A 27,556-nucleotide genomic window follows, 5' to 3' on the forward strand; every position below is an offset into this window, starting at 1 on the left:
TAAATATGTAAAATACGCGTCCAAATACCATCATAACTGGTGTTATATCTCGGATATAGCTACAAACGTTATCATTATTTATTTCAGTAATAATAAATCCATATTTGAGCGGTCAGGGGCTATCGCAGCCACTCAATGGTTATTATTCGCTTTGCACTTATCAAACATTTTCCTCTATAGATAAATTTAAAATATGCACATTAGTCAAACGCCTAACTAATACTAAACAGACATTGTTTAGACAAAGAAATCTTTCAGCTTCAGAACACTGAAACGAATGGAATTTTAAGTGATACTTGTGTGTAACCAATGCTATTTCTATGTACTAACATAACCGTTCCATTACTAGAAGCAATAAAGCTAACGTTATAGGTATGAGTACGGCATCAATCTAGCAAACAGTCAAACTAACCCTGTATGGATTCAGCCTATTAACAGCGTAGTGAATTGACAAAACGTGACAGCTTATTGCCATTACTGACCTTTTTGAAAAACAAAGTCCGCTCGTTTACTTCAAGCGATTCGCACTGGGCATACAATAAAATATTATTTATCGATATTTTTTATTGATGATGTATTATTTTTTTTTATGCACGCGCGCGTTTCTTTTTCGGCGTGCAGAGCGGTAAAGACGCTGCCGGCGCGGCGCGCTGTCGCGGACTGGAAAAGTGGAAATTCAATGTGGCCTGACCGCTTGGATGTGGCAGGTGACGCCTAGTACGCATGCGCGGCGCCAAGGTCGGACCGAGAATACCGCTTGTGTATACAACGCCGTAATCGCCTGCGAAATGCTCTGACGAACTGTTGTTCACTGTACACTGCTTGGTTCGTGCGAGCAGGTGTAGATTAACATATGTTGAGCGAGTAATGGACTGTGATGGACTGACTTAGGCCTGTTTTCTGGCATGTGTCACTTGCCTTTTGCAGGCTATGGCAATACATGAATTATGATTTTTAGTCTGCAGGAAATGAACAGATTCTCTATGCCCGAAACCTAATTAACAATATTGTGGTAACTAAAATTACAAAAGGTCGATAGTGTTGATTTAACATTACAAATAATTACAGCATTCATCATCTTCTTTGCGTGTCGACGCTATCCAACGACATCTGAATTAGATTCTCCCGAACAAGTTTTGTGCTACGGCCACAGCTTTGGCGGCAACTTCAAGTCATCATGAGTATAGAAGTTACGCACAGGGGTCATGTGTGCGGCCGCATGTGAGCTAATGTTAAACTTAAAAAATATTCGATTTCATGATTTATTTAATAGTAAAACATATATATGAAAAAAAAACAATAATTTCACATTAAGTAAGAGATATCACTAGAGCCTAAACGAACAACAAAAACATCAACAAATAACACATAGTTTAGAAATAAAAAAGAGATTTACTTATACCTATCATGTTTTACAATAAATAATATTTATACAAGTATTAACTTCTGTAACAAAAGTACATGATTTAGTAAAGTTTAATCATGGGGCAACATTGCCCTCAGTCTTTTAAATCACGATCAATATATAATCATAAACTATGACACCTTTAGTCTTATACCAAAAAGCATGAAGACCTACACTGGTGTATTATAACATCCTGTACCTACCATTTATGGTATCAATTAGAACAGACAACTTTACATTAAGCTGATGTACCTATCTGAAGCAATAACATAATAGCATATTATGATGCAAGCGAGCAAAGTTTTGACATTACATAAGAGGCGAAATTTTGGCGCGATGCGAAGTGGGGAGCAATAATAAAGTAAAGTGATATTTTTTTTCTACATACTTGAAGTAACCCTAACATAAAACGTCGAACAGTGCTGTAAAATTTCGAGCATGTGTGTGTGGAAAAGTTATTTTCTAACATCGAATTTTCTTTGCTCTAAATATTATGGGACTAGCGTTTTAATTATCGTTTTACGTCAAACTGTTTTGATTAACGGTTTACGTCACATTTATGTGTTGAAAAACATCGCATGAACAAACCCGTGCATTGATAATTATATACTCTGCCTTATTACTGCGCTTCACTTCGCGTTGCGCGAATATCCCGCCAGGTATTTAACGCCCAATATATAAATTGGTATCATAATGTACTATTGTATATGAATGCGTTCTTTTAAAGCTAGGATGTTAATATTACTCTGTTCTCATTTTGTAATACTTAAATATCAATAAAATTTAATCAGTCTAGTGTGCCTACAGCAAGCGGCAGATGAAGCTGATCCACTTGTATCTCTGTAAGTGAGATTGTGGGTTAATTTCATTTGCCCCAACTGCACTTTAATCAATTTTTTTATTACTAAAATTGCTAAAAACAAATATAAAAAAAAACTCAAATTTTTGTTCTCGCATAAAAGTTGACCAATTACACTTACAATGTACGGAAGGTCGAAATTTTGTGTTATATTTATTTTCAACATATATATTTTTAATTTTCTGTATTTAATATACTTAGGACATATTAAATACAGAAAATTAAAAATATATAGGAATTTTTTTGTTGTTGATTAAAAAAGGACCTGTGTCGAAAATATTAAATTTTCTTATTACTACAAATGTAATCAATAGCAGAAAATTTCAACGGAACCTTACTACGAGCTTATCAATCTATTGTTATTACTTACAAGCCACTAGCTATTGCCCGCGGTTTACCAAAAGTAAAAAGTGTCATACCTATGTCAAGTGTAGAGTGCTACACCCTCCCTATTAGAAAATCACTTTAATTTATTACATCGTTTTGACGTGGAAGTAGGACAAATAAACACTTTAACGTTTACAATATTCGTTTTGATTTTTTGAAACTAATAATGAGATTAATAAAGAATCGGGACAATGCTCTTAACCACTGAGCCACAGAGACCAATTGACGGAATTTTGTCGTCTCATTAGGTATTATTAAAATTAGTATGGAAGTATTCCTGCAGAACCTTGTAAGAATACAAAAAACTGGGACATCAGCTTACAACATTGTAAAAGATAATTACAAGCAAGAAAATTCCACTAAAAGTAAAGACTGTCACGATAGATATTTTCTTATTACCGTGATAATAGGTCAAGGGAAGTTTCGTCGCATTTTCAGAATACAAATTAAACAAGCTGATAGTACAGTCAACCGCATGTCAAGTTAAGTCTATGCTGCGATATAAGGGCGAAATTGTAAGTAGATGTGCTGTAGACTGTACAAGAATAAACTTTCAAACTTAATGTACAGTCGACTGGATGTCAAGTTAGCCTTCATTGATTTTTATGCTATTGTGATATAGGTAAAGTGCGAATTTGCAATGAATTCGAGTAGGTTGATATGCTCTCGACTGTACACGAATTTAAAATCTTAGAAATCAGTTTCCAAGAAAATATTATTATTACCCAACTAGATAATTATATTAAGGTATAAAAATATATATAAGGAATAAAAATAAAGTACCTTTGTATCTTCATAAGATTACCTTTTTTGTATGAACAAATAAAAATGTTCGTCGAATTAATATTATTAACACCACCACCATATTCCACCTCTGTAAACAAAAAAAACAAGGAATAAAATATATTTAAAAGGGCGTAAACCAGCACACTGGCGACATCATTACATTCATAAAGCTGTGAATGCCATGGTGGCGCTAGTGTGCGAGTTTGCAGAACAAAATTTTAAGTAAGTTTCAAGTCAGTCTCATTGCTTTTAATACTTAATTATTTGGTCCATAATCTCATGTGTTTTTTATACCTTTGAGAACATTTGTTTTCTTATTCGGTTGCGAGGGCCTTACAATTATTGTATATAACTTACATTAAATTCTCACAGATTTTTACTAAATATATAAAACAAAACGACTTCTAAATAAACTAGGATGTAAATAAATAATAAAAAAAATTATAACTTTCTAACAAGAGAAAAATACAAGTCAAATACTTGGACCTGCCGTTTAAAAACAAAATAAAGTCTTTAAAAATATAACTACTTATAGGTCTAGTACTAGGGCCACGTGGTTTTCACCAATTTTCCTAAGAATTATAACCTCTTCCTTTTCAGTAATTTCTTTGCGGGTGGTATGTCCATCTCGTGGTAGTCCATACAGTGCCTTTTCAGCTCCGAATACTTTCTAAACTTGGAACCACAAATCAAGCAGTCGACAATCATCTTTCTCACATTATGGATACTCCATTCATGATCCCACTTTTCTTTTAAAGTCTTAAAATAATCATTGCAAAACCTACATTTAAACCTGTTGTTAACCTCTCTAGTGTGCGCGCATTTTATATGTTTATTGAGCATAGAAGCAAAATGGAATACTTTATGACAGTACTTGCATTTGACCGGCGTATTCTTATTGTGATATTCCATGTGTTGTTGGATCATTTTTTTCGAGTTGAATTTCCTTTGGCACAGATCGCACTGGAGGTATGTGGTGCCGTGTATTTTTTTGTGTTTTGAAAAGTTACTGGAATCGCTGAATGATTTGTCGCAAAATGTGCACTTGTATAGTGTCAGTTTGGCGTGTTCGCGTAGATGAGCCTTGTACCTGTCGACTTTGGTGAAGGTTTCCGATTGGCAGACTTCGCAGAGGATGTTCAGGGTTCCGTTGACGCTGACTGGAGTCTTGGCCAGCGTGCAGCGGATCACGTGCTCGATGAGATGACGTTTCAGATCGCCGATGCGGTCGAACACTTTAAGGCAGACGTCGCAAGTCTGAAATTGAATTTTTAAAAGTTGTAATCGCTATCATTTAATAAAGTTTCACAGACTATGCGAGTGTGTCTGTAAAGTCCTCAGCCGCGTCTCTCTGTCTGTTGTTCGCGGTATCTCAAAAGTACTGAACGAATTTCCGTGGGCGAAGTCGCGAACAAAAGCTTGTGAAATTAAATAAACAACTTTATATAGGTACTAAATATTTTTTAGTTTCAGAGAAGAGATGTCTGTTTAGATTGAAGTACTACTACCTCCTTTCATAGACGTCAAAATGTGTCATCACTATTATTATCAATACAAATTGATCTTTACGGCGTAGTGATAAGGTTCATCGCCAACAGTAAAAATAAGTTCAGAATATTTTCTGAACTTATTTTTACTCAAGAAGAAGGTCCAGAGTCAAGAACCGTAATATATCTTGTTTAATCATCCACCATTGTAATTATAATCTTTATGAATGGATCAGAAAGAAAATATTTAATTACCTTATTATATCTTTTATGTCTCCTAGCCTTTTTGGAATGTAAGAGGAACATTTTATTGGACATTACTTTTGCTATCACAGAATCCGCCTTCCTTATCTCCTCACTCTTGGACATCGGGGCCTGGTTCTCCCCCTGACCCCATTTGGACATTGACTCCGATTCAGAAGGCTCCCATTTCATAGATGAGGCTTCCGGATTCATTACAATTATATCAGTTTCAGATACATCATCCATAAATGTTTCAGAGAGCTCAATATTATTCTCTTTGACTCGAGATTGAGTGTTATTATGCAGTTCTAGATGTACGGATAAATCAACATACTTTGTTGATACATAATCACAAGAATCACACATAAACATGAAGTGGATCTTTGCACAGTGAGATCTCAAATCGTCTGCATCAGAAAATGTCTTCGAACAATAACTGCATGGGTACTTCCTGGTATGAATCTTGCGGTGTGTCCGTAAGGTAAATTTTGAAGCAAACACTTTATGGCACTTATTACATTCCAACTCGGGGTCGCCGTGTCCCATGCAGTGGATCTCAAATTTCTCCTGGGTTTTAAGGCTCTTGCCACATTCTGTGCACATAAATTTCATTTCCTTTGATAAAGCAGACTCAATTTCATATGAGAAAGTATGTGACTTCAGTTTATGGTTACCTACCATGTGTAACTTGAATGTGGATATTTGATCAAATATTTGCTTGCATTTGTCACATTGGTACTTTTTCTGATGAGGTTTTGAAGGTCTGGTACCATCTGAAATTTTTATTTAATTGTTAGTTAATTAAGATGAATAAAAATTATACTACCTATCAATCTAGAAGTTTGTAATTAGGAAATTTACAAGCCAGTAAATTTTTTCTTTAAAAAAATGTTATATGGAAATGGTGATTAGAAGAAAATTAGAGGAACAGCTAGTGATATAAACCAGTTAAGAAGTTATATTTAATGATAAAAAATATTGAAAATCAAAGGTCATATTGAAACAATAAATTCTAATTTGAACGTAACTGTTAAAAATATAAATAGTCAAGTAACTCACCAATCTCAACATCATGATCAATCTCATTAATACTAGAGCACTCTAATGTGGGATCGTTCACAGCTATTTTCTGTATGGTTTGGCCACAGTGAGAGTCATGACCAAGAAACAGTATTGTCTTACGTTGCTTTGAAGCAGATTGGATGTCCGTAGACATCAGTTGCTTCAGTGCTCCATTCTCACTTTGAAGACCTATGAATTTACGTTCTTCCCTATCACGATTTTCTTTCTCATTCATAATCTCTTCAGGCAACTGAGACAGGAATACTCCACATTCAAATTCATCTTCTTCATATAGATTTAAGTTATTTGATTCTGCATTATGTTGTGTTGATGTCTCATTCATATGTATTTTTCTAAACTTTTTGTGCTCGAAATCTTCAACAGAAGCATAATTGATAGACTCCTTATAGTTGTAAACATTTTGAGTGATGTAAGTATTATGTTGCTCAACCGTAATGTGGTTGGTATGAGTTTGATGGCATTGAACTGAATATTCTTGTGTTTCTATGGCATCAAACTGATTGTACACATATGGACTTCTAGCAGGATCTATCCAAACTTGAGATTGGTTGTATGGTGGAAGAGCCACTTGGGTACTGGGATCATTTGAAATAAGAGGAATTTGTTCTATATTATCAACATAGCTCACCTCACTATCAGTAGTAGCATCTAACTGATGGACATCATAGCTATCTATAAGTTTGACATTGCAGAATCCTGAGTAAATACACATCTCATTCCCTTCGGTGTCTGGAGATGTGATGTTCACTTCAATGAAAACATTATCAGTTGCATCACAGTTAGTTTCCAGGGTAGTGCACTGTTTGGGGATGAGGAGTACTGGATAAACCGCATCAGATTCCATGAGGATTTTCCCCTGGTCCATTTTTTAGCCTATCAAAACAATAATACATGTTTATTCCACCGTCAAATCAACTGCGGTGACTTAAATGTAGGTAAATTTAGAAAATTATTTGTGAAATTATTAGTAAAATGAGGGGAAATTCACTTACCACGTGTACCGTCGGAGTCTTGAAGGAAAAAATGTGGAAAGAAGCATTTTGAAGGTAACATTATTAACGATCTGTCCAAATAATTTTTGTAATACCCTCATTTTCGAAAGCTATCAATGGCTCGATCATAATCACGGTTTAAATTTAGTTTAAAAATGAAAGTAGTCAAATTACAAACAATCATATTAATCTTCATACTAATTCGTAATAAACAAAATCTTCATAAAATAGTAATATCAATGAAAGATAGGTAAAAGGTACCAAAACAAGAACAAAGTTATAGTTGAATTTTACCGCCTGTTATATATTTTCATAGTAAATTGGACTTTACAGAATAGCAAGAAGGTTCGAATCAAAATGTCATGAAATCAAATGACATTAAAGAAAGATGACATTTTAGCAATAAGCTCGAAAATTTTCACCCAGAAAACATTTTGGCTGACAAAATACATCTCATCATCATCTTAATATTGCTACCTTAGACATATCCAGTAGCCCAGTAACAAACAGCACGAAATCCTGCAAACGATTTAAATAAAAATATAAAACTACGTATTTTTCAATGTTATAAAAACACTCCTTACGTTAATAAAATAAATTTAATAAGTAAGCAACCTGAGTTGTATTATAATGATAATAGAACCTAGGTTGATTACTTATTCAATTTCTTTGTTGATAATAAGTTGATAATGATCAACCATGGATTTAGTAAGTACTCCATTGAATAGAGGTTATTTAAATACCTAACCACTTGTAGCGATGTACTACGATTCTCAAAAAGCTTTACTAAGTAATCTATAACTAAATACAAATGTAAACCTAGATTATTTAAATAGAAATATTATCTTTATAATATTAACTATATAATATATCTATATAATATTAACTATATATTATCATGAATTTATTATTTTTTTAAATAGGTAACTGAGGATTAAAATATGGTTGCTTTAGATTTGTAGCTAATTTTTTTTGCTAAAGTGATCACATTATAAATAGAACTACTAACTAAAAGTATGCAAAGTAAGGCAACTTATTTACTGTCGTTGTTGTAAAGTTGTTGACTTGTTTTACATTACAGTCTGTCAAGAAAGGAAGACGCTAATCTTGACTCATGGAATTACTAGGTTCGATCATGCTATTTAAAATGGCAATGTTTGGCAAAAAATTTAGTCAAAAATTCGTTTTCTTCACTTTATTGATAGAGTGTAAGTAAGGTTGCAAAGCAACTTTCCAATCGCGCTATAACTATGCAATTCGTTTGTAATCTGTTACTTTGCAGAAAATTGCAAGCAGCGATAGATTGCGAGACAAATTGCAACGTGTATAGGGCTGGCTAATATTGATTAGACAATGGTATTTTGGGCTAAGATTTTAACCTTTGAACAAAATGTTTGTTGGGCATATCTGCTCAACATCAACGTCAAATCAAGTCATCTATTCGAATAAAAACGTCAAAACAAACGGCTGGGCTGCACTGAAAGCTGAATGCAGTTGCACTGCCTGCGAATGCCAAGTAAAACTGCAATTTGCAATATACTTTGCGGTTGCCGTGTTGTGTAGTCTGAAATTCTGAGTTTTCAGCGAGTTTTATTAAAATAAGATTTGCATTTGCGTATAAAATACAGCAGGTGCAAAAAAAAAACGAATATTCTATTCTTATGAGACACTGTTGATAAATATACTGTTTCAAATCTGGATGAAAATACAATGATTGCGGCCTCCGAACCTTTGGTAAGTTTTTGTTATAGGTAAACTTTTATTTCACACATTACTTATTATTCGAGTGTGTATTCTAACACTCCAAACTTATATTACACATGTGATGCTACATTTATTGGGCTAATGTCTTCACAAATATTATCGTTTGTATTTTTTTATGTTTGTATTATTTTTCTTATTCCACCTTTTCAGGAGTTTGTGCCACATGGAAGAATAATAGCCGCAAAGCACCCCACTAAGTTTTATAGCAAGGGTCACAACAACTCGCTGTCTGAGAACTCTTTGCTGTTCAAGTTGACCAACTTTGCCATCAAAGATGAGAGCTTGTTGGGAAATAAGGAAGTAGAGGAGCAAGAGTGGTGGTGCGTCAGGGAGGTCTACTATAGATCTACTGAAGGTATGTTGCTTTATATTATACCAGAGAGACAGCTGATTAATTGTTTGTTATACTTGTTTGCATTTTGATTAGTGTTAAGTGTGTTTGGGTTACCTAAGTACACAATTTGGACAGGCAATAAGTAGTGTGTTTTGTGGTTTTGAGTATTTCTACTTAAGACTATAAATATTAACTTTAAAATACTCAATGAAGCATAACATATTATTATGTTCCCACTTCAGTGTCATATTTAATTTCACAATTTAAATAGTTACAGTGGTGTTATTGTATTTTGCAATATCAACAAAATCAAAATTTGTATGGAAATAGAACAAGTGTCTCTATCATACTTCTTTGTTTTTCTTCTAAATTTTTGACGAGGCTTCAGTGCACCTTGTGTGACTATGTCAGCCTCATGGGTGATCTCTAATATAAACTTATCTAGCTTTCATAATGCTTGTCTACAAGATATACATGGATTTAGCCACCTGTGATAATGGACTGCTCAATACTATGTTCAGTAATCCATTACACATAGGCACTTTCAGAATATTTTTTACCTTATAGCATTTTTTACAAAGTTCATTTATATGCGGTCATATCATATTTGAAATGAACTATTTATTTTCTGTTTAAGTTTGACATTTTCACCATGATTAGCTTCTTGCAAAATCTCATGCTAACTCCACAGCTCTTTTCTTAAATATAAAGCGAAGCTTTAGATTACATTGTTCACTTGACAGATGTCGATGATGACCCTCCTCAATTGCCTAAAGAAAACAAGTATGATTATGGGTCAGAATCCTTTCGACCACCGAGCCGCCTTAAGAACGACTTCAACATATCCATAAAATCGGAACTCATTGGTGGGATGAAGAGGATGGAAACAGATTGCCTAAACTCTGCCGGACCGTCTCGTGCGGGCAGTGCTAACAGTTCTAGCAATATGTCCAAAAAATTTAACTTAAACTGCAGTCAGACTAAAAGTGTGAAGAAACCCCTTAATTTTAAAACTGACTGCTCTTATGAAGAGGAGTTATATGTAAAAGGATGTACTGCAATTTGGTCTAAAGGTATGATTATTGATTTATACACCAACTGAAATTTCCAAAGCACAAAAACCAAATATCTCAAACAAAATTTTAATTTTGCTTGTAAAAATATGTTATTACTTAACTTTGCTCTATTAAATTTCATAAAACTGTTAAATTTCAGGTCTTATTTCAACACCAGGAACTAAATTGTCTGGTCCAGAAAATAGAGAAACCATTTGCTGCTATACTCTAGAAAATCCTATTAAACATGCACACTTTTGCAATTTCCATGTAGACATAAACAATACAATGCTTATTGATGCTCTAAACTCACAGATAGGAGATGTTAAGAAGAATATAAAAATTGAGGATACAACAGAGTATGTTGGTAAAAAAGTTATGCCGTCAATTTTACTGATGGATAACAAAAATATGCGCGTCTTTGCAATGGATGGCAGGGAATACATAAATAGCATCCCATTTCAAGTCAAAAGAGTGTGGCCCATGAAATATGGAATTTTATTGGAAAAAGAAGCAACACCTTTGATGCAAAATTCTCTTTTGGTGAACTCATTCTTGAAACTCAATGAATCTCACAACAGCTCTTTTTCAAAATCCAGATCGAATTTTCCATTCAACATGAGTGCTAAATTACGTGCTGAATCTATTTCAGGCTTTGAACAGGACATTCCTTTGCCTACCTGCTTTTCCCTCTCACATCCTTTAGATGAGGTAACACCTATATTAATGAAGTCTCCCGCTCAGGGATTACAGTACTACAATGATGGGGATTTACAAATTATATTTGTCAGCACAAACCCAAGTATTATTCTTTTGTATGACTGGAAATTGGCCACTCATTCCCTTTGGAAAATCCGCAAGGCTATTCGTGATGAATGTTTGGCGATGTGTCCTAATGTTAACTCCACAACAGCTGCTTTTAGTCAATCTTGTGATTTTGTTGGCAGTCCAATGCATAGCAATGTTGGGAGAAATGCAACCAGTTGGGCGACGGGTATGGGCAGTCCATACCAGTCAAAAAGAGGTCCTTTAACTCCCACTCAGTCAAGATCAAGGTTAAACAGTCCCATGGCTAACATATTCCATCAACAAGGCTTATCTCCTCATACTTCTATTGGACAAGCATCATCAATATCTATGATGGCAAATACTGCAATGCAAACACCACCAACACTGCCTTTGTACCCTGATATATGTTTAGATCATATTTGGACCGACATTCAGCAGATACGAAGAGACCCAATAGATAGCCCGTCAGAACTGAAGACATTTTTGCATACAGATTTGGTTGGGCATGATTATTTATGTTTTATTGTAAAAGTAAGTGGTCTGAGTAGACTACAGATTGTTAGGCTACAAAAGTCACATTCTCATGGACAATCGTCAAAGAGTAATCTAATGGTTGGGTCTGTTTCCTCTGTTCTTGCTAAGGATGCAGTTGTTTTAGAGCATTTGAAAATGATGGCACTGATTGATGAAGCTGGGAATATTATTTTGCAATCAGGAAATAATGTGGTTGGCAAGGCAAGTAATACTTTTCAAAATTAATAGGTAATTTATCCATATCCATAGACAAGACAAATAATACTACATACTTCCATACTAATATTATAATGAGAAAATTTTTGTTTGTATTAAATTAATTCAAAATCTACTGGGCCGATTTTAGTGAAATTTGGCACAGAGATAGCTGAAATCTTCTGAAGTGACATATACTTTTTTTTACAATGGTTTTACCTGAACAAATCTGGGGCGGGTCGCTAGTGTTATATAAAACTATGGAGAATTGACAATATACTTATTATTAAATAGATATTTGAGACATGTACTCATTTCAAATCATTAGAACTTTAAAGAACTTTATAATATTAATTTAAATTGTATTATTGCAGTCTTTTATTATTATTATTTGTATTTTTGGGACTCCATTGTATACACCAGGCGGGTGATCAGTCCTTCATACTGGGATCATTTTACCCATATTTAAATAGTAATGTATTATTGTAGTATTTAAATAGTTTTAAAAATACTTTGACACTTTGGCAATTACCTGATCTAAAATCACCTATATAAATTCATAATTTAAATCCTATGCAGGTGCACGTCGGCGGTGTATTGGCCCGTCTCATCGACTCTCCGTACACCAAACGCAACACGTTCCAGTCGCCGTTCCCTCGCCGCAGCAGTTTACTACCGAGCCGAAACGACACGACCTTTGACGATTCAGCATTGCATCTGTTGTCGCCTGTACCGCACTCTTCTGCGTCCAGATTAGAACAGAAAGAGACTTTAGGTGAGTGGAATTCATGTTATGCCTATTGATAAGTGAGAAACGCGCGTTTCTCACTTAAGTAGTTACTTGATATAAGCGAGAAACACGATACTATTACTGTTTCCAACTATCATTGCGGTTGTTGGTCCAGGAGTTTGTCACCGAAACGAAATAAGACACCAATTTTGCATCTGTTGTTTTGTACATGACCGTTTTTCTATATTCAGATTGGAAAAAAGTGTTAGAAAGATATAGATCAATTCATTTATTTGTTGTTACAATCATACATATGCCTATTATTAAAAATAAACAAACAGAAAACTGGGCACATAGATAATACATAGCAGTATAAGTGCTATTGCACCTTCACTGCACTGAGGTATTCCTCAGCAGTACCACCAGGTTTTGCTTGGTGAGCAATCACTGATATTCAGCTTAAAAGCGAGTGGCTGGTATCGTGAGTGAAAACATAGTCAACGAATTCTGGAAGTGGCAAACCACTCCAGTGATCCGTTGTATTGTACACAATAACCCATTAATGATCAATACATCTTTCAATCGAGAGATTCAAAATGCCAATTGTTAGGCTAGAATTTACGAGTGTCACGTTTCTCGTTTGAAGTAATTTACATAAGTGAGACACATAATATTATTTCATTCATAATAGCGACTGGTGAGGAATAAAAAATAGTTTTCATAAGTTATTGAAATAGAGATAAATTTTCCTCGTGTTTTAGGTCTACGTGGGTTGTGTGACGCAGTAGGCTCTCGGCTGACGTTGCAGTTCGATTCCGGCGTGATGTATCGGATCTCTCTGCCTGCTTTATCGTGCTCCACACTAGTAACAAAATGCTGTGACGCCCTCAAAGCTATTCTGCCTAAGGATATATCAACCCAGGTATTTTCACATCATTTAGTTCAATAGATAAAAAAAACTTGATTTATGTAACTTTAATCATAATAAATATAAGAAGTAGGATCTGAAAAATCAAATAGTTTATTACAATATCCATGTGTTTTTAAATTATACACTTTACTAATTCAATGTATCATTATATGTATAATAAATTGCTGTTTGTTTTCGACTTTCGTATAGATAGGATAATTATAGTAGAATATTTCGAGTAGTAAATAAAAGCTTCATGCCAAATCGAGATATACATAATTTATTAAAATTTTCCAGGTTATAATAAGATGGTACGGTGTTCGCAACGTGCCAGGTACACAGAACCTAACACCCGAACAGGAATGGCATATGTTCTCGAACCTTCTATTTTCTCTCATCGGTTACGACGTCGAAAGACTTGCCCAGACCAAACAGGCAGACGACCAAGTAGAACACACAGAAGTTGTGACAAAGAAACAGAGAACTTCAAGCGATGGCACTCAAGATGACTGGGAATATTTGCTGAATTCTAAAATGCACAAAACCATCGGAAACTCACTAGCCAGCGTGCTCCATCTAAATCCAATATCTAGCTCAGATAAACAAAGTTCTAGTAGCAAACCGGACTGTGTAGAAATGGAAAAACACGGTCAATTCAACACAAATTGCTTGCTATTCCCGTACACTATTCAAGTTTTATACGCGTTCCATTTAGTTTACGAAGAAATCAAGCTTAATACACTACTTGGAATGGATTTGAAGCCTCTGTCGGCATTTTTGTATCAAATATCGAAGGATTTGAAGTTCGATAGCTATGTGAATCATTATTGGCTAGATTTTCCCACAGATTACAACTTGGATTACGATGAAACTGATTCACAGATGTCAGAGAACGTTTTGAAGAAGCTCTGTCAACCTTCATACTTCAGTATTGATCCACCGAATATATTCGGATACATTAATTCCATGTTGAAAGATGTTGATGTTGGATACTATCCTTATTTGTTTGATGTTAATAATATGTCGAGAGATATTATTGAGGTAAGTCTACCAATCACTAATAAATACCTTACAATACATACATTACAACCCCCCTATATTTTACACCGTCAAGTTTAGGACCTTTTTGTTTTTATCGAAAAATTAAGCGCACGTTTTACGAAACTTCCATTACTGAGAGTGTGCTCGCCTTGCGGCGTTGTTTACACTCAAAATGTATCAAAAAAAAGAGGAGACACATTGCCGTTTCTCTAATGTCGTATGACAATATGCGGGGCTGAGGCAGACGGTAAATTACAGGTGCTAACTATGGTGGAATGCGGGCGCAGCGCCGGCGTGCAGACCATAACGAGTAGGGACACAATGTGCGCCAGTTCGACTCCACGCTCGCGGCACAGCAACAGTCTGTATTCATCGCCGCACTATCAGGCTGTCTGCATTCTGCAGGAAAGGGGTGAGACTACACTCAATTAAATTGTTGTTGTCAAGTAATGTATGTCATACTAAATTGTATAAATAATTTTGAACTATATTTAGAGATATATTCCCATCGGACCAACCAAAAAGTTGTTTGTTGGGAATGAAAAATAGTTGATCTGTGAATAGTGGAGATCCTGATTTTTAGGGTTTCGAAGTAATAACTGTTTGTATAAAGCACTAGTTTTAGGCCGCGGGTTTTATGAAAGCTATAGATTCTTTTATTTTTAGGCCTGGTTATATTATCGTGTTTCATTACATGAATGCATTTACACATTTTGTTTTTAACTCCGGCACCCTATTACAAAAATTTTAAATGATGACATAAAATAAGATATTAATCTTTTTTCCACTTCTGTCTGTCACTGTCTTATGGCAGACCATATGGCGTTAAATCCACCATGTTTTCATATGATTTTGTAATTTTGTGTAATAAAGTTTTTGAATGATAAATTAATACTTTTCCTCGCAGGCATGAATCCAAGAGACGTGGACAACCTTCCACCAGCAATAGGACTGCTTCTCCTCACAATATTCACCCGCTGCAAGGCCGAACCTCCTGTCGATTGGCCGGTGGAAGCTTACAACCTGGTCATGCGAGAGGACTTATCTCTACAGGCTGAGATTGCTGAGACCATCAAAAACACCTCAGAGTATATGGAGAGTGAGTAATTAAAGTTTTTTAGATTAAATATTTGATTTTTTTTAGATTAAGAGTTTGACCTCAATCTGGTCTGATGGAAAGCTACGATGAGTTTACTAAGTGATGTTGAGTGAAAGTATTATGTCTTATTTATATATTTATTTGACAATTTATAATACGCAAAGGATTTAAAAAATAATATGGGAAAAGAAAAAAAAATAGAAAACATAACTAACTGTTGCCTGCGTCTACGCTCGCGGAAAAATGAAGCCATATATCATTCTCAACTATCTCCACGCCAAAAATAACCTCAAATCAATATCTTCAATGAAGCGTTTTGTCTTTAAAGAAAAACAAACACACATGACATGTCTATAATATAAGTATGAAAAAATATTTTATTAGTGTATTTAATTGTTTAATTTCTTCCTGTTAAATCTTCTAACGCTATCTGACAGCGTTAATTAATAACTAGCCCGCTCCGGCTTGCTATGGCTATGCGTGTTTGTATGGTTATGACCCACATAACATTCATTAAATTAAATTTATCAATATTTATTTCAGCGTTAGCCCTTGGAGTATTAGAGAAAGAGACAGCATACACGTTAGTGGGTCAAGTCAAGGAAGAGCAGACGAACCAGAACAAATCCGAAGACAATGACGCAATGACTGGAATGGAACACCTGAACTCTAAACTGCTCACTCTGCTGTATCCTAACGATCACAGGTAACACCATCAATGTAAAATTAAGGATATTGTTCTAATCTTGAAGAGCAATTGTTTTTGCCTTTACATTGAAATAGATATAAATTGTTCAAGTGATCCTGTCCTATATGCGATCAATGGAGACATAGCCTATCTCTCTCTTTTATTGGAGAGAAAAAGACATATAGGCTAGACACCTAATATTTTTTGACGTCATATATGTATGTCTATCAGATAACAATCGTTTGCTGTCGTATAATAACTTTGTTGTACGAAAAATAAGTATATAAATTATTTTTTTTATCAAGAAACTCAATCGTTTATATACTTCAATTATATAAAAAATATTAATATCATTAATATTTTTTATATAATTGAAGTATATAAACGAACCTTTTATACCTCAATTATTTATTTTCTGTCTGCAGGATGGCAGAAGTATTCAATCTACTGCAGTCGTCAATACCAGTGACAATAAATCTGACCCAACGGCCAGAAGTGTCTGATCACGACTTCATAGAAGAGCAGGAGAAATATTTGTACGCCATCAGCACTAGGACTATGGCATTACCTGTTGCGAGGTCTGTATTTTTTTTTTAAGGTTAAAATAGAACTCAGAACAGTGGATCATTTTGTTGTCTCTCCGTCTGTCCTCTCAAGAAAGATTGGAGGTATCAATTTGTAAAAAAGGAAGACACATTTATTCGCAAAATCTTATCTTTTACCGATTATGGAAATGCAAAAATAAATGCTGTTTGTGTGTATAATAATTTTGAAAAACAATCCAGGCAACTGCTATGACGTTTTTTAAAGTCGCATATGAAAATATACTCCATGTGTACGTATTACATAGTCTAAAACTATTTGACGGCCTGTTTCAGAACTTTCTGATAAAATATCATATTGTAATCGGACAGTTAACTAACTGCTAAATATATATGTCTGAAGTTATTTGCGAGTTAGGCCCATCCAATGCTAGAGAAACACAATTTTAATGATATCTGTTCAGTATGTTACATATAGGCTGTCAGATACTTTATCAGCAAGTGGTGAAATTGACCCTGACCACACAATGATCCCATAATGACTAAATATTATTTTATACAATACTGAAAGGAAAGTATATGAATCCAAACAAAATACCGCTGTTACTGATATATCCTAATCAGCTTGCAATAAGAGACTTATTACGCCTGTTGCCCGATTGTTGGCACTTCCAATAAGATATTTTTTGTTTTATTAACAGGGGAATGTTAACACTGCGCAGTATGCCTTGCGCCCCAACAGAGCCACTGAACCTCCCCAAACTATGCGTGTCGGGTCGCGGCCCCCCCCCTCGATGTAACACCATCAATTTAGGAGGCGCGGACGCGTCCCCGCAGTGCCTGTTGTGGCCCACCTTCCATAACGGGGTGGCTGCTGGGTTGTCTTTGGTGCCTATGACCGGATCAAGCATAGATTCTAGCTGGATCATCTACAATAAGCCTAGGGTAAGCATTTTTTTTCCTATATCAGAACAATCTCCAGTTTATCCTCTCCAGCCTATTTCCTAACGACTGACGTTACAATCAGCGCGGGTAGATAAATAGCTGGCAAATTCTATGGTTTTATTGCACTCCCAGATCAGCAGGAATTATTTTGTGTAATCTTCTTCTTCGTCGAGTCGAACATTCTAATTGCATCAGTTAAAAATAAATCAATTAGCGACTCAATAAGCTGTTTTTCTGTATCGTTAAACCTTCGTTAATAAATTGTCTAAACAACAATGAAAACTGCATCAAACTCCATTTCGTGGTTTAAAAGAAGAAACCTTAGAAATCGACAGACGAGGCTGGCGACTTTGTTTTATACTATGTGTCTTGTGAATAAATATTTTTTTGAATATAAATTATGTCAGGGCACTGCCGAGATGTCAACAGAACACGCAGGGTTCCTGATGGCCCTCGGCCTGAACGGGCACTTGCGGGACATGCCCTTCATGAACATGTACGAGTACCTCGTCAAGTGCCACGAGATGATCAGCGTTGGACTTCTCCTGGGACTTGCGGCTACCTACAGAGGTAATGCATTCATCCATCATCACTTCAGCAAACATTGACAGAACATAGGCACGCCTTCTTGCCATTTCTCTAACCAAAGGTGAGACGATACGCGGGGCTGAGGCAGGCGAGTGGGGTAAGCGGTTCGCCATGAATCCGCCCGTTTACGTGACGTCGTTCAGCTTTCATTGTAACAGTGCACAAGTTGATACACGCGGTCTTTCTAGGTATTTAATTATTGGTACTGGCCTTGCTTTTTTCTCACCACTTCCTACTATTTTGTGCGGGAACCTCATCAAGTGCCACGAGATGATCTGCGTTGGTCTTCTGGGATTGCGGCTACCTACAGAGTACTACTACCGTATTCATCATTTCAGGCTGCAACTACCCAATGATTGTACTTGGCCATGAAGTAAAAAAAAACCTTATTGCCATTTATCTAACAAAAGTTGTCTGATGATACGCGGCGATGAGGCAGACTGTTACTATTACTATTCTTTTGTAACATGAAAACATATTTTCCAGGCACGATGGATGTCCAAGCTACAAAGATGATGAGTATCCACTTGGAACCTCTGCTCCCGCCCACATCAATAGAACTAGACATACAACAGAACATTCTTGTAGCAGCATTACTTGGAGTGGGACTTATATACCAGGACACGGGACACACGCATTATGCACAAGTGCTGCTTAATGAAATCGGTAGGCCGACCACGAAAAATTGTTGTTCAAATTCAAAAGTCTATTCAATTTAGGATGTGTATGTACATCACTTGTTTACGTCAAAAAATAGTTAAAACTAAGTCTACCTCTGACTTCCAAAGCGCAGGTGAAGAAGAAGCGGCAGATCAAACTTCAACGCAACCTGTTTTCTTCTTCTTTATGTTCTCCTTCTTATTTATACCCGAATGTTGGCCGTCAGCTCTCAAATTTTTGTCTTATTTTGAATAATTGTTCGACTGTTTTCCCGTCTACTCTCTGATGTTTTTGAGTCAAGACAGTTTGCGTCTCCTCACTTTTGTCTTTCCGGCAATCTTTCCCATATTTTTTTCTTATATATCAGCCTTTTCTCCAAAAACGTCAATAAACAAATGTGGCTGACGTTATCGTTATGGTTACTGTATGTGCATACGAACACGAACGCTATATACCCTGACGAATTATTTTGGGTAATTTTATTACTGTTTTTCATGACTAGCACGTGCTATGTATTCAACTTAATTTTATTTCCATTCAGGCAAACCGCCCGGACCTGAGATGGAAAATTGCGTAGAACGGGAAGGTTACGCGCTAGCAGCCGGTCTGGCACTTGGGTTTGTGTGCGTCCGGTCCGGACACACGGTGCCGGACCACATTGCTCAGAGGCTAAGGACTTACATGCTAGGGGGAGATAAACATCCGCTCACTGGTGAGATACTTGTGCTTTATTTTAAGGAAACATCAAACGGAGACATCATGATCCAAAAGATCTTCTCTTGTCTTGTAAGGTTGCCTCAGTAACAAGTATTTGTTGGATGGTAAATCCAAGATCCGTCAAACAGGAATGTGTTTTATAAAAAATATCGAGGTTGTATATCAACATATTTGTTTTTTATGTGTCGCCTTGCGTGAAATCGTTTCCCTCCGCAAAAATTGCTCGAAAGATTTGAATAGAAAAGAATGTCAAGCCCAATCCCCCGGGTATTTGATCTATGTGTTTAATCGTTTAGAATATTTTTGCGTTTTATTTATTTCCTCAATTAAATAGGCAATTTTGACGTTTCAACGTAACATTCAGGTTCCCAGAAAGAGAAATACAAGCAGGGCTCGTTCGCGATCCGCGAGGGCGCCACCGTGAACCTGGACGTGACGTCACCAGGCGCCACGCTGGCGCTGGGGCTGGTGTTCCTGCGCTCACGCAGCGCCGCGCTCGCCGCCTGGCTGGCGCCCCCCGCCACTCCCTACCAGCTCGACTTCGTGCGCCCCGACCTCCTCATGCTGAGGGTCATCGCCAGAGGTGACTGTCGACGGGTCGACGGTCGATTATATCGCTCTATATTCATTAATGACGAGGATACATGACCAAATTGAAAAGTGCCGTTTTCTTGACAATCTTACACAGCTACACCGCTCTTGTACCTGGTCAGATATACTTTCATTCATATTGCCTTATATATTGAGGCTGGTGTTCGTGCACGTAATTAGCTAAAAGCCTCTGATTTCTTTCACGCGTCCGTATCTTTGGTATTTTCCTTTGATTTCTTGTCAAATGCCTAAAATAAAATTGTTTTACAGGTCTCGTGCTATGGGATACTATCGAAGCCAGCGAGGAGTGGATAGAAGACCAAGTACCGGCGACCATCAAGCCATACTGTTTCGTAAAACCCACCGATGATAGCATAGACTACGAGGCTATGAAGTAAGTATAATTATGATTTATGTTTAATATCATCAGGGTGATGTCAAGCATCGGGTGAAATTCAGCTTGCAAGATGATGAATCTTGCAAGTTGAATTTCACCAATTTCAGCTTGTCCTACAGAGTTAAAATTTTCCACGTAGTTTAAGTTTTTTTGACAATGCATTTTCATGATGCATTCAGTATCGACTCCCGAGAAAACTCAACGGTTCACTTACGGACATGATTATTTAGTCACTCATTGGATACAACAATCTAATTTGCGATTTTACACTTCGTAACTCTATGTAATAGCCAAGGAACACGAGACAGTACAGTAGCGTTATGTAGTGGAATCGAACATAGAGTTAACGTTTTATATAAACGACATAAATACATTTTTTTGTCGTAGAACAAAGATGATAGAACAAAAGATGTTAGTCTCTATGTATCTTATTCCCTTTTGGAAGGTTATGCGTTAGATACCAGTGACCCTGTATATACGGCGGGAAATAAATGTATTTTGACAATATTTTCCAGCCAAGCGTACTGCAACATAATAGCGGGTGCTAGTTTCGCCATGGGCATGCGCTTCGCGGGCTCCGGCGACGAGGACGCGCGCGACGCAGTTCTCCACTACGCCAAGTTCTTCCTCACGGTGGGCGCGAAGAGTTACGCGGAGTTGGCCGGCCGGTCTACGCTGGAGGCGTGTCTGTGTGTCTGTCTGCTTGCTGCTGGCATGGTAAGACATTACTTTTAAGACCTGTTCCATCGCTTTCTGCTAAAACATAATTATCGAACTAGCGTACTTAAATGAAATTGATTTCTATGAAATACTTGTGGTTTAAAACTGTTAAAAAAATTATAAGTGCCTGCCTGTTTTACCTCTTGCTGATAAAGTATCTGATAGCCTGTGACATATCGATTAATTAGCGTCAAAAATAGTGTTTCACCAATGATGATTAGGCAAACTGACTAAGTGACAAATGCAAATTTTCACACAAATGTTTTTGAAATAAATGCAGTTTTTATTTTTTCTCCATGTTTTATAAGTATGATTTTGCTCGCAATAGTATAGTTGAATAAATAACGATAAATTAATATTTACAGATAATGGCAGGTCGCGGCGACATTGCAGTATTGCGTCTGTGTCGGCGACTTCGCGCGCGTGTACCAGCAGCACCGGTGTCACCTAGTGTCCCCGCACTTACCCACGGTGGCCAGGTATATTAGCATAAATTACTACAAATCTACAGGTTTATTTGTTAGACAAATTAAAAAACCCAAGACTTTCGATATTCATTTCGCTACAACTTTTGAACGGTTGAACCAATTTATATCAAACATATCTAAGAATCACCACATAAAAATTACTTACCAAACAAAAAAACCGCATCCAAATCTAATCAGCCGTTGATGAGCTACGGTGCCACGTACACAAACAGACAGACAGACACACTTAGCGGTCAAACTTATACCACCCCTTCCTTTGCGTTGGGGGTTTAAAATAATTGTGTACATACGAAGTGGTAAGACACAGTAATTTGGATAGATTATGCGAAGTTCCAAACGACTGACAACTACTTTTTGATCCATCCATTTTCCATCAATCCATTTCAACAATTGTGTAATATTTTTGCAAAAAATCTTTTCAGATGGCAGTCCATTGCACCATTGGCTTATTATTCTTGGGAGGAGGCCGGGCTACATTGAGCACGACGCCTACTGCTATAGCAGCGTTATTGGCTGCGTTTTTCCCCAAGTTCCCCACGCATAGCGAAGATAATAGGTAGGTTTATTTCACCGCTTCTAGTTCTTCTTAGAAGTCGGCAGTAGACTTAATTATAAGTAATAAAGTTTTTACGTCAATAGTGATATATCAATCCGTAAGTGGAATTTTTGAATTTTATGTAGGGTCAACATCAGTTTGAGAGAATACATATATATTTATATAAATTTGTTAGGAAGTTCTTGTGTTGTATATACTTAGCATATAGTAATAATGTTGGTTATTAAGAGTCATACTGTATAATAACTTGATAGTATTCTATCAAAATAGAATAAGTTATTCTAAATAGCGTACACTTAGTAAGAGCACAACTCTTGGTACGGTACGTCAAACAAGTTATTTAAATTTTAGTTATTTTTTTTAAATACAGATTTTTTTTCATATTCGATCTTTTATCTCTTTTTCCATCTCTTCAGGTATCATTTACAAGCATTTAGACATCTATATGTGTTGGCTGTGGAGGCGAGGCTCATACTACCGAGGGATTTGTCAACGGGGAAACTTTGCTACGCCCATATACAGGTAAATTTGTAGCTATTATATTTTTTTACACTGTCTCTTACAGAGCCTTGCGTAATAAATTGTTTGTCCCCGGGCGTCGGTTGGCTAAAGTTTCGACGTCTTTTGTTGAGAAATGTATATGCTTATCTAAATGGATTCTCACTATGTGATTTATGATTTTGGATTTGTTTGTAAACATGATACAAAAGTGGTCTGGGAGTGAAACAAAACACAGTGTGCTAGCTGCTTTCTCTTCCCACTTACATTGTAAGAGTAGATCAAGGAAAATATGGGAGATTCTTATTATAGGCGATAGGCTAATTTAAACTCGTCAATCCTTCGAACCAAACATAACAAGGTAAAAAAGGTTGGAAAGACGAGAAAATACTTATGTTACATTATGATTTGTAATTTTTTTTGAACTTTCGCGCTTTGAACACAACTACATAAATTATATTGACGGGACTTAGAACGAATCTTTTTTATTTAATGTTGCTAACGTATCAACTTTAATATCTATACTATTATTATAAAGAGGTAAGCGTTTGTGCGTTTGTGCGTTTGTATGTTTGAGGCGGGTAATCTCCGAAACAACCGAACCGATTCCAAAAGTTCATTCACCAAAAGAAAGGTACATTATCCAAGATAGGCCATATTTCATCTCAAATTCCCACGGGAGCGAAGCTCCGAGCAATGTCTAGTTATTAAATAAAAAAGGTTCGTCCCGTTAATACTATTTATGTACTCGTAGTCATGATTAGTAATGATGTTTCATTAACATTTTCTGCAGGTTATAGATTTATCAGGCGCTGTGAAAGAGATGAAAGCGCCCTGTATAATACCAGAGCTGGAAACATTGAAGGAGGTGAAAGTGAACGACCCGCGGTACTGGCCTATCACCTTCCAGAGGGGCCGGAACTGGGATTTGTTGAAGTGAGTATTAATAATATATTACTATTTATTTAATAAACTTTTTATTTACGTTCCGGGGTTTCTTCGCTGTGGGAATATCGGTATAAAAATAATCGGCTGTGAGGCTTCTTATCCCTTAATCATGGGAGGACATGGAGTGCTCTTATTCTATGTCGGCCTTTATTGACAACCTACCGTATCTTTGTTACTATGCTACGAAGTTTCCTTGATTTATGAATCTAATGTTATTGTTTCAGAGTATTCCTAGACTACACGTGGTGCGTAGACATCAAGCAGCGCGCCGGCTGCTTGTCCTACCTGGACGACCCTCACGGCTTCCTCACCATACTAGCTCAGACGCTGACCTTGGACAAGTCCAACATTTGGTCATCGACACCCGAAAACATTGACCTGTTCACCAATGACGAACAGATACGGAGCTTCGTCAAGAATTATCTGATGAAGGATAAGGAGAAGGCGAATATTTGCGGCGATTGTCTGGTGGTGAAAAAGAGGAAGGGAGTGAAGAATGAGCCGTTTATGTCTCAGCAGTGCGTGTGTCGACGGTACAGCCGCCAGCAGAGCGACCTGGCGCAGACGCTCAGCATGGTCACCTACGAGTGTTTGGTCAAGGATATGTTGTGCGCGCTGCCCATTTGGACTACGTTTTTGAGGGTAATTTTATTTTAATATTTCATAACGGTTGTCTGCATGGGTTCCTCACTTTTACGTTGTTGTATTCATTCTGGTTCCGGTTTGAAGGATGAAAGGCAAGCATCCATAGGCTGCGGTACCACTTGCCATCAGGTGGGCCGCTTGCCTCATTGCCTGCTTGATAGAAAAAAGTGATATTTTTAAAATAAACTGTTTATTCCTACTGGTTTTTGAAATAGTGTTAAGATTTTAGATAGCTGTTGTTTTGCAAATAATAATGGTTTCGGCCTACTTCATATCTTTAGAGTTTTTTGGGAATATTAATGCCAAAACTCTTCGCAACTCTTATATGAAAAAGAGAAGAGCTTATCATAAAGAAGAATTATATATTTTCCAGATAGTGAACACAATGAAGACCAACCCGACGTCGTACCAAATATGGCAGATCAAACTCCTGCTCTCTCACGTTGAGAATCTAAACAGACGAGCGATGAACGAAATGAAAGTCGACGGTCAAGAAGCTGCCAACGAACCCCTCATCTCTACAGAATTCATATTCGCCATCAAACAAAAAGTTTCAAGCATATTCGATAGCTGGGAGGTCAAAATTGTCCCCTATCTAAGAAAATACCTAGGGCTACCGAGCAGCAGAAAAATCAGTTCGTGCGAAGAAGAAATCAAAAGGATTTTATGTGCGTTTTTAGTGTTTTACGATTTACCTAAAGGTGTGTTAAGAAATCTCGTGGGTGAAAACGATTTGGAAGTGATTTTGGGGTTGGAAGAGCTGAATTTGTCGGCGGAAGCTGTGAGTAAAATAGAGACTCTGCTTAGATGATTAAGGTCTTTGTCTCGCGGATACGTGACACGATCGAGGTGTCGCGTGGACTGCGTGCACGACTGGTGCTAAATTAATAGCTACCGTCATTTTTAGCAGAATTAATAGTACAGTTCGTTACGCATAAGCTGAGCTCATTAGTGTGAATTGAAGCTGTTACTTTTGTATTTCAATATTGGTCAACATTTTAGCAGTATTTTAGTATTTTATTCGTCGTTTAAAATGGGAGGTTTGACTTCCTTATATATATTTGGCACTTGCATCGATCACACAAATGTAAAATCGAGTTTATGGTATGCGAACTGAACTTAGTAGATAGTGGAATTTCCCGCCAACTCATAAACGCTTATTATGAAGTTTACTAATGCTTAACTGTTGAACAACTTTATTATATTTAAGATGTGTGGCGGGCACAACATACACACATCGTATACATTACTTGTAGATAGCATAATTGAATTCCAATTGTGTAGCAACTATGGATGTTGAAAATTATATAAATTTAATAGAATTCGAAATTTTAATATGACTTGTACGTCTATAATGGATACAAATGACAAAAAGTATTACCAGTGTCTCCAAAAGGGTTAAAAATAGTATAAATATACTATCAGTTCGATTAATCCTAAAAATGTCTTTGATATTGACTTTTTATTGATGGTTAACTCCTTAGGCTATGCAAAAAGTTTTTAAATTTAATATATTCCTGAAGTGCAATGCAAATGCTTTGATTGCACCCCATGTATAAAGTGACCTATATAATATAGATTTTTCCAATATGAAATATGTATACTAACTCATTGTATGTACTCCGATTGTTTAGGTATTTTACAAATTCTAAATTACAATAATGTGCTAATATATTGGTTTTTAAAGTGTATTTTGAAGAAATGCATGTCATAATTGTGCATTTAAACAAACGCATTATACCTATAGAATATAATTGCATAGATAGCTATTTTTGCCACGAGCAACACCCCAAAATGAAAAAGTAATTGTAATAAGAAGAACACTAGTTATATAAATTAGCGCACAATACAATAGGTACTTAAGTCAATCGAGTGATTGTGTAATACTTGCTACTATATTCTCTTTAAGATCTGTAAAGAGAGAACTCCTTTGCGCTTCGTCGCGTGTTGGTGTTGATACAATTATTGTAAATAAATAATGATTATTATTAAAATAGCTTTAAAGTTTTTAGCAATGAAACAAACATGTTTATAGGTCATCTAGAGGTAACATGCTGTAATTAGCTTTCACACATCAATTTGTAACACAACGAAATGTATTAAAATTATTAATGAGATAATTTGCTGCTATAATAAAATGTACAAGCCGATCATATGTTTTCGAACGCACTGCGACTATGCGCCAATACTGGCATCTCATCTTACATCTCACATGCACGAACTATGCCTGTGTGCCTAAAAACGCTTTTACGAAACGTAGTTTTAATGTGAACTCAACGTAAGGAAAAACTAAACGATGTATTGGCCGCGATCACGGTCGATGTGTAGCTACAGTTTGTCAAGAAAGTGAAGAAAATGTATTTTAAATGAACTATATTTTTTTTTGCCATTGCAATACCAAATGGAATTGTCTAGATTGGTTGATACCCAGTGTTACCAGCCAACTGGAAACAACACCCTCATTTATTATCATCACTTTCTTGACAGATTATGTAATAACAACATAAATTAAATTATCGGGACTTGAAACGTCAGCAACATTTAATAAACAAGGTTTGTGCTAAGTCCCGCTAATATTAATTATCTAGTTAAGTGTTCAAAGCGCGAAAGTTTAAAAAACGCTCAAGATTTTGTAATGTATAAAAAAACGCTTTGTCAATGTTAACTAATCCGTCACGAAATAACTCCCGCAACGGCGCCACTACATTCGCTGACAACAATGTGGCCAATATTTCATTGATAAATATTCCCGTGGGACTTCTTTAGCGGCGCGGAGTCGTGCTATTGTAAATATTGTATAAAGATTGTTGCTTGAAATGTTTTTGTAATACACAAAAATAATTATTATCCATATGACTTTTATTTGGTCCTTGTTTGGGA

General features: G+C 36.3%; 3 protein-coding genes across 10 annotated transcripts in view; 1 reads left to right on the top strand and 2 right to left on the bottom strand.

Moving 5' to 3' along the window:
* norpA (no receptor potential A) overlaps positions 1 to 671 on the bottom strand; it is a 59,582-nt gene extending 58,911 nt beyond the window's left edge. For 3 of the 6 annotated variants that reach the window (XM_053752583.2, XM_053752581.2, XM_053752579.2), the window contains exon 1: positions 483 to 671. The gene's annotated coding sequence lies outside the window, so the exon portion shown is untranslated. The remainder of the gene's footprint in view (positions 1 to 482) is intronic. The other 3 variants (XM_053752584.2, XM_053752580.2, XM_053752578.2) reach the window with 1 other exon arrangement.
* Positions 672 to 1,248: 577 nt separating this feature from the next.
* LOC128674361 (zinc finger protein 429-like) lies at positions 1,249 to 7,414 on the bottom strand. Of its 2 annotated transcripts, XM_053752856.2 has the most exons (5): positions 7,243 to 7,414; positions 6,227 to 7,123; positions 5,180 to 5,940; positions 4,528 to 4,694; positions 1,249 to 3,525 (listed from the first exon to the last, which is right to left on the bottom strand). In XM_053752856.2, the coding sequence occupies exons 2-5, from the start codon at positions 7,113 to 7,115 to the stop codon at positions 3,501 to 3,503; spliced, it is 1,842 nt and encodes a 613-aa protein (XP_053608831.1). In that variant the 5' UTR covers positions 7,116 to 7,123; positions 7,243 to 7,414; the 3' UTR covers positions 1,249 to 3,500. The 2 variants fall into 2 exon arrangements, with proteins under 2 accessions (XP_053608831.1, XP_053608830.1); XM_053752855.2 differs by having other exon boundaries at positions 1,249 to 4,694; positions 7,243 to 7,413.
* A 1,294-nt stretch (positions 7,415 to 8,708) lies between these two features.
* shtd (shattered) lies at positions 8,709 to 26,349 on the top strand. Of its 2 annotated transcripts, XM_064436268.1 has the most exons (26): positions 8,709 to 8,976; positions 9,157 to 9,361; positions 10,084 to 10,413; positions 10,556 to 11,919; positions 12,493 to 12,688; positions 13,405 to 13,565; positions 13,851 to 14,594; positions 14,853 to 15,006; positions 15,502 to 15,693; positions 16,237 to 16,399; positions 16,807 to 16,959; positions 17,625 to 17,868; positions 18,276 to 18,438; positions 18,943 to 19,122; positions 19,658 to 19,828; positions 20,198 to 20,416; positions 20,695 to 20,818; positions 21,337 to 21,538; positions 21,907 to 22,020; positions 22,452 to 22,585; positions 23,002 to 23,107; positions 23,877 to 24,019; positions 24,256 to 24,673; positions 25,050 to 25,954; positions 25,997 to 26,120; positions 26,174 to 26,349. In XM_064436268.1, the coding sequence occupies exons 1-24, from the start codon at positions 8,953 to 8,955 to the stop codon at positions 25,485 to 25,487; spliced, it is 6,342 nt and encodes a 2,113-aa protein (XP_064292338.1). In that variant the 5' UTR covers positions 8,709 to 8,952; the 3' UTR covers positions 25,488 to 25,954; positions 25,997 to 26,120; positions 26,174 to 26,349. The 2 variants fall into 2 exon arrangements, with proteins under 2 accessions (XP_064292338.1, XP_053608634.1); XM_053752659.1 differs by having other exon boundaries at positions 25,050 to 26,120.
* The last annotated feature ends 1,207 nt before the right edge of the window (positions 26,350 to 27,556 follow it).

This window comes from Plodia interpunctella, chromosome 12 (genome assembly GCF_027563975.2).
Source record: "Plodia interpunctella isolate USDA-ARS_2022_Savannah chromosome 12, ilPloInte3.2, whole genome shotgun sequence".
Classification (NCBI taxonomy): domain Eukaryota; kingdom Metazoa; phylum Arthropoda; class Insecta; order Lepidoptera; family Pyralidae; genus Plodia; species Plodia interpunctella.